The sequence below is a fragment of the Octopus bimaculoides genome, chromosome 14 (genome assembly GCF_001194135.2).
Source record: "Octopus bimaculoides isolate UCB-OBI-ISO-001 chromosome 14, ASM119413v2, whole genome shotgun sequence".
Classification (NCBI taxonomy): Eukaryota; Metazoa; Mollusca; class Cephalopoda; order Octopoda; family Octopodidae; genus Octopus; species Octopus bimaculoides.
Genome location: NC_068994.1, coordinates 6,545,814 through 6,556,796, shown reverse-complemented (window position 1 = coordinate 6,556,796; position 10,983 = coordinate 6,545,814). Strand labels below are relative to the sequence as shown.

Sequence of the window (10,983 nt, the reverse complement as noted above, 5' to 3'; positions counted from 1 at the left end):
CTTGACATTCCATTGTCTCTGTCTGAAATGAGATAAAATTTATCCAAACTTCAAAAACGCTAAACAAAAGTTGTAGAGGAAGAACAGACCCACAAAGAAAAAACAAAAACATTACGATAAAAATATATTTCGTGTTAATTCAACTAACAGGCGCAGGTTTGGCTGTATGGTTCAGAAGCATGGTTCTGGGTTCAGTCCCACTGTGTGATACCTTGGGCAAGTGTGTTCTACTATAGCCTCGGCCCGAACAAAGCCTTGTGAGTGGATTTGCGACCTTCATATATATGTCTATGTCTATGTATGTGTGTCTTTGTGTTTGTTCACCACCACTGCAACACTGGTTTCTTTCGTTGAACATTTTGTAAAATTAGTTTCGCTTTACGTCGTTTCATTTTATGTCGCACGTCTCAAGAAACTGTCAATGACCTTAAGCGAAGATTGATTGTACTTTAATTTATTCCGGAAGGACGAACGGAAAGTTGACGCCAGCGGGACTTGAATTCCAAATTCTTAACTAAATACCTCATGGCATTCTGTCCAACACTCTAGTGCAGTGTTTCTTAACAATTTTTTACCTATGGGCCCACTATTGTAACTGGAGGTGGAGGCATCCCGGGCGGCATTTTTAAAGGTGCGGCACACACTCTAGCTATGCTAGCGTATGATCCCCTTGGATTTCTATTTTACTAGGAAGGACCCTCAACCATTGCTCTGGTGCTTTTCATCACATCTTCTTCGCCCACTTACTCTTGGGAGGGTTGTGGGAACAGAGTCCTGAAACACGCCTTTCATCGGGCCCTGTTTGAAGCTGCCATGTCCTGTGTCTCCTAAAGACCAGTGTCTGTCCTTAGGGCATCAACATATGTCATCTTCGCTCACCCTCTTCTAGTGTGTTCGTGTAGGGGCTCTCACAGGAGCACTGAGTGCAGTATCAACTCTGACTGACGGTGAGCATATCCAGCTAACCTCAGTTTCCTCTGTTATTTTCGAGCTAACTTTTGGGAAGCTCTCGTACAGCTCTAAGTTCTTGATCCTCAGTTTATATTGAGTAATGTTCAGAGCCATCCTCAGCATTCTTGTGTAGCACCCATCCACCATCTGAGTGAGTTTCTTGGTCAGTGTCCAAGTCTCAGACCCATACAACAGCACAGGCTCCACTGGTGCAACGAAGAGACGGATCTTCAGGTCTTTACGAAGGTCCGACTTCCATGCAGATCTCAAACTGTGACATGTCACCCAGGCTTTGCTCTTCATCTCAACTATATCACTCTCCGTGTTCCCAATGGCCTATTGTATGCACCTTGCGCTGGAGAAACATCAGGACTCTGGCTTTACTGTAGTGCCGGCTCATAGCAGAAGGGTTAAGGCCAAAAAGATACCAGATGCTGGATGTACTGACAACATAGTTCTGGTGACAAACACAGTGAGAGAGGCAGAGGAGTTGGTGCAGGAGGTTGAGACTGTGTCGATGAGTGCGGGACTGAAAATGAATAAGACGAAGTATTAGGTAGAGAGCATCAAGAAGCCAGAGAAGATTATGAATGTAGGCGGGAAGCCACTAGAGTTGGTTGAGGACTTCCTGTATTTGGGAGCAAAGATTGGGAACACAGAGGGTGATATAGTTCAAAAAGAAGAGCAAACTGACGATACATATATATATATAATTATATTATGTGTGTGTGTGAGAGAGAGAGAGAGAGATTCAGTTGAATAAGGTACTTAAGTTGGTGTGATGTCCTTCATTTGTTACATATATATAACAACATATATGTAACAATATATACCTGTAAATATGGTGAGAGGTAATAGGACGATATCCTCAAACTGGAGACCTGGCTCTCGAATGCTCTAGCAGTGTGGACTCCACTAAAAGCCTCCAAGGTACGAGGTGCTGATGTTAAATCTCCACCTAGTACCTAATGCTCCTTTAGCGGATTCGTTAGCTAGTTTAACACCAGGTAGACTTAATCCATCATTTAGTGTTAAAGCAGGTGACTGATTAAACATAACACATCCAAGTAGGCGATGGCAAAATTTGAACTCAGAACGCAAAAATCCGAAATGAATGTCGGTCGAGGTTGTTACAATTCCGTCCAGCCTCAAACTATATATTGATATGTTCTTTTCTTTTCTTTCTTCAAGGCGGTGCCCCAGCTCGGCCGCAATCTAATGACTAAAACATGTGAAGGAAAAGATGAATACCATTCAGATGGGGTAGATTACGACTGTATCGGAATCTGGTATGAAAAAAGGAAGCGGGGTGGATAATTAACATACCTTATCAGAATGTATGAGGAAACAAGACCGAGGTGTGTGAATTCCCTGACTCCAAATTCCCCAATTTTTATTCATCTTTTCTTTTCTTTTTTTACATCAAATTCCGATATAATCGTTGTCTACACCTTTTGAAATGTATTTGCAGAAAATTTTATTGAAAAAATACCGGTTTTCAGAAAGTTATAGGGGTAACAAATCGTAGTGTGTGAATTATATTACACGGAATTTTTTTTTTTTTTTCTCAACAAATTCCGATATAGTCTTAATCTATTTACACCATGTAATATCTGGAAAATTTCATTGAAAAATAGATATTGTTTAGAAAGTTATAAAGAAACAAAGTCTCTGGACGCATACATCTGTAGTTACACCACTTTTCTTTTCTTTTTTATTGACTTCTAAAAGATGAAATTTAATAGTGTGAAGCAGTCTGTCTATTCGATCTCTGATGGTTCGTCTCAGACTTCAAGAAGTAGGGGAGACAACTAAGGAACTACCACTATTCAGCTCAACACGGAACAGAATACAAATAAAAAAAAATTCATTTCATAGAAGTGTCATCAGATTAACTAAGGCTTCAGTGATCGAAAGGAGGAACTAGGAAATCGTTGTTTAGCCCCAGGTCAACCACATTAAAGCATACTTACGCTCAAAAATGTTTCAGGGCCACAATGCCTAACGTGTCCTTCCATTTTTTAAAGACAGTGAAAGAGAGAGAAATTTAGCTGATATTTCTAGCAGATTGCTCGACCTACTAGAAATAAGCTGTAATTTTATTGCATTGTTAGTACTCGTAACACATTCACACGTGTAGTAATTTTATATATATATCATCAATGTGTATTCGTGTGTATACACACACACACACACATATACAAAAGAGCCCCTCCCCCCAGCAGGGAATTGAACCCCACTCTCTTGCATGACAGACAGGGATACTTACTACTGTAACAACCAAGGATATTGCATACATAGCCATATTAACTGGACAGACAGCATACACCTGTAAATTATTATAAATTAAGCTTATTCCTCAACACAAAACATAAACCTCGCTTATTTCACTGTTCACCAATGACTCACCAGTTAATAATAGGTCTCGCTGGTTCGATTTACCTCACTCCCAACAGCCGTTTAACAATATTTTTTTTTTTACTCCTAGCTACCATCAACCACGTAACTGTAAGCTTTTAATTCACTCTAGCTACAATCAACCACCAGCTACCAACAACCACCTGCTAAACTTATATTCTTAGCTCACATCTATCGACTCATTAACCATCAATTAACGTTACATTTTCAATCAATTTGTTCTATGTGGTTAGAGATCGCCTGCTCTTTCTAGTACTCACACAGCCTGTCATGGAGAATGAATAGAGTAAGAAACTGGGTGACTGTGACGAAAGAAAAAGAAAAAAAAAATTTAAGGTGACACTGAAGGTTTTACCCAACTGAAGTCATATCGTCCACCTTGTTTACATTATTATTTATCTATTTTTATTTTGCTTGAAGACAGTAAGTTAATGTGACAAAAACGTGGATCCGTGGCTTTTCTAGTAGAGTCATGAGCAAACTTCTACCTGTGGGACTTTTTGAATGGCGTGCTTAAATGAAAAATTAACTTGAATTTTTTTTAGTAGTACAGTCTGTCTGGTGAGGAGCCATGTGGCCCACTTCTTGATAAAGGTCGTCCATGCGTGATCTAGTGTGCATGTGTTTAAAATAACCTCTCATGGGTGACGACAACACTCCAAAATTTCCGTCTCTTTGGAAGTCTGAAGCTTTATGTTAACGTAGATAACCTTATGGAGGGCATACCTACACAAGTGTGCCCCCACCCGACTCTTGTTTCCTTATAACTTTCAGAAAAATTCACATTTTTTTTTTTTAATGAAATTTTCTACAAGTAGCTTTCAGTTGGTGTACATTACGATTATATGGAAATTTGTTATGAAAAAGTTTTTTAGAGATAGGTAAAGGAGTTTAGGATAATTTACGCAAATCGACTTTGTTTCCTTATAACTTTCAGAAAAAAAAAATGGGTATTTTGATGAAATTTTCAACAAATGTCTTTCAGGTGGTGTAGATCATATTGAAATCAGTATTAACATAAAACAGGTGGAATACAGGGGCTGGATATTGCTGGATTAAAAGCTAAAGGGTTTATATTCTATTGCATGTAGAACTAAATTTATGAAACCTTAAAAATTGAACAAGGACTTTATAATAACCTTGTGTATGTGAGTATAACACACACACACGTATGTAGGTCATGTTTGTGTATAATTCTGTCTCTTCTCTTACCCAACAAGTGAGGAGGAGGAGGAGAGAAACAATGAGAGGAAGAGAAAAGACAAGAAGAGACAACAATGGATAAGACACAAAGCTCTATTGTTTATAACTCGGCCGACATATATTTACAATCTTTTGCTGTTGTGAGTGCATTGGTATAATTGAAGCCAGCTGCAGAGTGTCTGGAGATGTTTGTGCAACTGAAGTAGACGGTTGTATGTCGTTAGTTTTAATCTATGTACCTCCTTCGGACGAATGCTTTGCTTTCTAGAAAGTGTTGTTCTTTAACCCCGAGTGAGTGCTATATGATCAAATGTGTTCCAGTTATGACCATCCAATCTTACTGTATACTTCTCTTAACTGCTTCAATGAGCTAAGAGAAGTAATTCAGAGGTCAGTGAGATGTATTTTAACAAAGACAAATAAAGAGTAGACAAGATAAATTTTTGATTTATTGAAATTATCTCTGCTTCCAGAGAAGATAGAATGATTGGGACCGTCTCCAAATGAGATAATCTCAAGAATAAAAAATTCTTCAAAACTGACATGCCATTCAACCCTTTAACTGCATAGTTAAATTTCATGTTCATTTTTGTAATGATGTTAAATATCTGCCAAAAAATATGATTGGTATTTTCTGCAAATCACATTAACTAAATAAAATTGGCATATCTCAAGAGAAAATGGTTTCAAACATAACATTCTTCAACAAAAGATAGATTGGTATATAAAACTGTTTTTTGTAGTTAAGGGTGATGAAGTTTTTAGTTTATGTATCTGATGTCTGCAGTAAAAAGGTTAAGAAAAAGACAACCTGACAGTCTAGAGACAAGAGGGCATCTGTAGGCATGTTTCTGCTTCAATAGATGTCATCAGCACAGGATAGCTACATTATCCAGTACCGTCTTCTGTTTGTATTGTTGAGGTGATTTCATGGTTAAATATCTTTTTAATTCATTTTTCTTTCTCAGAACATTTTTTAAAATATTTAAAAAAGCAACCGAACAAGTTGTTAATTATTTAGTGTTACTTGACCATCAGTGAATCAAAATTTTTGCACATTGGAAGAATCTTATCCTATTTGAGCAGTTTCGTCTCCAAAGATATAACTTTTAGCAGAAAATAATATAATTACCTGCTTTCTTATTTTAAGAATCCTCACATTGGTTCCGTTCCTGTATGAATCTTTTTGTGACGAGATAAATGACTACTTACAGAAAAGTTTTTACCACAAATCTCACAAGAATATGGTTTCTCTCCCGTGTGACTACGCTTATGTGAAGATAAATCGCTATTTTGACAAAAAGTTTTGCCACAAATTTCACAGTAGTGCGGTTTCACCCCTGTGTGAATACGTTTGTGCCGAATAAGACTGCTATTCTGAGAAAATGTTTTCTTGCAAATCATACATGTATAAGGTTGATCTCCTGTATGAATACGTTTGTGACGTGTCAAATCACTACTTTGTGTGAATACTTTTCCACATATTTCACAGTGGTACGGTTTTTCCCCAGTGTGAACACGTTTATGGCAAGATAAACTGTTCACTTCGTTGAATGTTTTACCACAGACTTCACACTGGTGATGTTTATTCACGCCGTGTTTCTTTTTGTGCATCGAGAAAGAACTGTTCCGAGTAAATCTTTCGCCGCAAATTTCACACTGGAACCGTTTCTCTCCCATATGATTCCATTTGTGTTCGTTTAGCGTGCTTCTGCGAGATAGTTTTTGACCACAGATTTCACAATGGTAAGGTTTCTCTCCTGTGTGAATCTGTACATGTCGGATTAAATCACAGTTTTGGACGAAAGACTTACCACAGATTCTACAATAAAACGGTTTATCATTTCCACGAAGAGTTTGGTGACAGGAAAATTTTTTAGTTTGAAATGAAGATTTCCAACAAATTCCATAAGGGTTTATTGCTTTCTTCTTCTGCAGGTCTTTTGATAATAAAAGTTTATATGGAGAGAATGATTTACCACAAACTGCACAAAAGAAAACATTGTTGGTTATTTGGTTTGGTATCAAAGAGGTGTCTGATTCCACAGAGATAGTGTTACCACAATCTTCACACTTAAACAACTGCTTCTGTTTGTATTTCATGGTTAAATGTCTTCTGAAATTAATTATGTTTCTTCTAGAAGGTGAGTTCTCAAGATTAAAAACACAGCACAATGGTTTATCTCAGGGACCTAGAATAGTTTTGCAGAATGGAATAAAGTTAACAGGGTAAGAATTTAGGACACTTCAGTCAAAAGTCTGACTTCAAATTATTGAGATTCCTCAAATTACAGTATAATAATAAAAATATTAAACATTATAAGCGTAGGAGTGGCTGTGTGGTTAGTAGCTTGCTTATGAACCACATGGTTCCGGGTTCAGTCCCACTGTATGGCACATTGGGCAAGTGTCTTCTACTATAGCCTTGGGCCTTTAAAACCAAGCTAACATCAATTACTTCTTAAAGCTAAGATAAAAGCAACCATATGTAAACTGATTTCATCTAAAATATATATATATTAGTGAAATTTTAAACTGACATCATTTTAACCTTGAAATAATTTCTTAATGCAAGCAAATTTATTTTGCAGTAAAAAACCAAACCAAGCCAAGCCCCAAAATGGAATGTGAAGTAAATTCCATAAAGTTCTATGAAAAATAAAAAAATGGGGTGAAGGGTCAAAATAAAAATGGTGCCATTCCAGGTTGAAAGGAAAAGAGTAATATTTGTATTGCTTCAGGTTTTCGGTTACAATTCCATTTGCATTTTGAAAGCTTCATAAGTATGTATCTATGGCCTTTTCTGTGCAGCCTCTGTTAATTACTTCCTAATTTTCTGTTCATTGAGGGAGTAATCGCACTCAGTCAATTCCCAATGGTTTACAGGTGCTTCAGTAATGTATTACCTTTAATTGGTGTTTGGTTGCAGGATTACATGCAGTATTTGATTAGCATTTGGTTGTGTGTTACTATTAATTGATGTTTCAGTCTTATAATACTTGGGTCTTCAAAATCATTGGAAAGTTCCACAACTTCAGAAGTCTTATTTTTACTTCTGATATTACAGGATTTCCTAGAAGGAAAAAAAAAAAAGATGTAACATAAGATTTTCATAGGGAGAATCATCATCATCATTGCTATTTTCCATGTCTACTCTTCCATGCTTGCTTGGGTCAGACAGAATTCATTGAGAAAGGTTTTCTATGGCTGGATGCCTTTTCTGTTGCCAACCCACATGTTTCCAAGCAAGGTAATACTTTTCCCACGGCCAAACAGAGATGCCTGTTTACAACCATTACATGATCACATGATGTCAAATCAAGAAGACACATTCGCACACATACATTCATGCATGCACACGCACACAAGATGATGAAGATATATGTTGTTGGCACTCCGTCGCTTACGACGTTGAGGGTTCCAGTTGATCCGATCAACGGAACAGCCTGCTCGTGAAATAGGGCAGCGGACTCGCGGTTTCGATTCCCAGACCGGGCGTTGTGAGTGTTTATTGAGCGAAAACACCTAAAGCTCCACGAGGCTCCGGCAGGGGATGGTGGCGAACCCTGCTGTACTCTTCCACCACAACTTTCTCTCACTCTTACTTCCTGTTTATGTTGTGCCTGTAATTCAAAGGGTCAGCCTTGTCACACTGTGTCACGTTGAATATCCCTGAGAACTACGTTAAGGGTACACGTGTCAGTGGAGTGCTCAGCCACTTGCACGTTAATTTCACGAGCAGGTTGTTCCGTTGATCGGATCAACTGGAACCCTCGACGTCGTAAGCGACGGAGTGCCAACAACAACAGCCGGATCAAGGAAGATGTGTTCTTGTCTGTCTCCTGTCCTAGCTTGATTTACGCGTTCGCCACCACAGCCTCGTTTAGGCTTAGCAGCCCTTCCTGTTTTTGCTACCAATTCTAACCCTCCGCAAAATCCCAAATTCTATTTAATTTGCTTTGCGGGAACAACTGTTTTATCGAAAACGTATATTGTTGTTAAATGCTCGAAATACGAGAGTAGAAAAACAGTATATATATATATATATACTGTTGTGTCTGGGGAGAGAGAGATTATGCAAACAACAATTACGCAAATGCACGCGCAAGACACCCACAGATGCAAATATACACACAATCAAATAAAACAAACAAATGTATGTATTTGGCATCAAATACACACACACACAAATTAATACATACTTCCAAAACAATTTACACGTGTTAGGATGGGTTACCCTGTCACTTTTTAGAGGGAAACATTCGTATTCTGTGTTGTGCGTAAATGTGGGAGTGTATATGTCTTTTTGGCTCATTTTCATAGTTACTGTCCATTAACTTTTACAAATTAACGTTTGTATATATTAATTGTATTGTGTGTGTGTGTGTGTGTATTAGATTATGGCAGATCGCCTAGTTTACATACATAATATAAAAGATCGGCATTTTGCATCTAGAATGAGTTTAGCCTTTCTTTCACAAAGAAAATTAAGTAGATTTATTAAAAAAGAAAACAAAAAACAGAAAAAAAACTTATAGTTCGGGGTTTTTAGGTAATAAATAAGAGCTTTTTTCACTAGCCTCCAAGTGTCCATTTGATCTGCTAGAAATTACAGCTAAATCTCCTTCAAATTCACACTATGCTGTCAGAAAGAAAGGACACATTGCATAATGTATTCCAAAAAGCCACTATGCCCGAGAAGGAAAAAAAGAACCTGGAGGGTCACGGCTGGAAGACATTTGATCATAATTCTACTTAATTAGGATTGACTTGGAGCGAAACGACGATATGATAGAACAGTATTAACTATTAATGACTATTATAAATAAAAGTCTTTCCTAAATAATAAAGGGTCATAGAATTGAAAATAGGGATAATTAATTTATCGGTATCTCTCCCTTTTCATCTCCTTTATGTTCCGTGTTCAAATCTCACCGAAGTGAAATAAAAATGTTATTTATGTCAAAAGTTGATTCTAAAAAGTATGTGGTTAATAACACTCAGATTAAGCCAATTATCATAGACTTAATTCTAATCCAACTACTAATCCTTATCAGGTTCAATAAAGGCGGACTCCACATAAGTTGAACTTTATCCATTTTTTGCGGGGGGTTTTCCGATTTTTTTGTATCCCACATTTTAAACAACGGAGGTGGGGAGCCTTTTTTAAAACTATTTCTGTAACCCAATTCAATACTTTTGATATGAAAATAAAATTTAAGTATGTAACTAAAATAAAAAGAAATACCTACGAGAGAAGTTGGTGAATTTTGAGTTCAAATTCTAACGTCAGCTTTGTTTTTCCAGCTTTTGGGAATCGAATAAAATACCAGTCAAGTACAGATTCTTTTTTTCTCTCAAAATTGAATCATAGCATTTACTAGGACGGTAACGAGAAGCCACTTGGGCGATCTTTTCACATTTGTATTTTTATCAAGATATTACCAGGGTTTGGTCGTTCATTCGTCGATTAGATGATACAAGGAATAACAGGAAAGTACTGGAGATGAAATAATGAAAATCCACAGCCTTGTGTTTGTATAAGAAATATTTTTCTTTTTTTCTTTCTCAGACACGCATTATTTTCCGATTTCCACAACACGTGGCAAAGTTATCATCACAGACAAGTCTTTAAAATTCCTCGTTTCTTTTATTCACTCTTTACGATACTGAAGAGACTTACATCACTTTAAGGATCCCCGATCTTCCAGTAATCACACACAAGACAAACAAGGTCTTTCATTAGGAATAAATACAAAAACCCTGTTTTATAATTGGCGCCGCGTGTTTTTACTGCATGCAGAACAAACTAAGCGAGATTATTACATATTTCTGACATAACCACTCGAGCGGAGTGCAGTTCAGTAGACGTTTATCTTAGTTCTCGTTCATGTGGTTCGTTCCCTGCGACCATCTTTATGGCAGCGCGTGGTTCGTTATAGCTCCGTTCACGTGAGGTTAATTACATCTGGAGATAACAGGTGAAGTTATTAGAGCGGGATAAGAGCCCGCTGTGAGCTGCCGGCTTGCAGCGTTTCTCGGCGTAAGCAAGAAGGAAGAAAGAGATTTTTTTTTATTACCCACAAGGGGACAATATAAAAACGAAAAAAACAAAAATGAAAAATTTTTTTTAAATTAAACGTATAGGCGCAGGAGTGGTTGTGTGGTAAGTAACTTGCTTATCAACCACATGGTTCCTGGTTCAGTCCCACTGCGTGGCACCTTGGGCAAGTGTCTTCTACTATAACCTCGGGCCGACCAAAGCCTTGTGAGTGGATTTGGTATGCAGAAACTGAAAGAAGCCCGTCGTATATATATATATAACGAATAAGTATATATATTCTTGGGAATAGAAATTTCCCTTAGGAATTTTTTTACACACTAGCTTCCTGATAAAATTCTCGTAAAAGA

At 37.4% G+C, this 10,983-nt stretch overlaps 1 protein-coding gene across 1 annotated transcript; it reads right to left on the bottom strand.

The window, feature by feature from the left end:
* Positions 1-4,994: 4,994 nt before the first annotated feature.
* LOC106873389 (zinc finger protein 239) lies at positions 4,995-10,597 on the bottom strand. Its single transcript, XM_052972664.1, has 2 exons — positions 9,825-10,597; positions 4,995-7,645 (listed from the first exon to the last, which is right to left on the bottom strand). The coding sequence occupies exon 2, from the start codon at positions 6,673-6,675 to the stop codon at positions 5,728-5,730; it is 948 nt and encodes a 315-aa protein (XP_052828624.1). The 5' UTR covers positions 6,676-7,645; positions 9,825-10,597; the 3' UTR covers positions 4,995-5,727.
* Between the last annotated feature and the right edge of the window lie 386 nt (positions 10,598-10,983).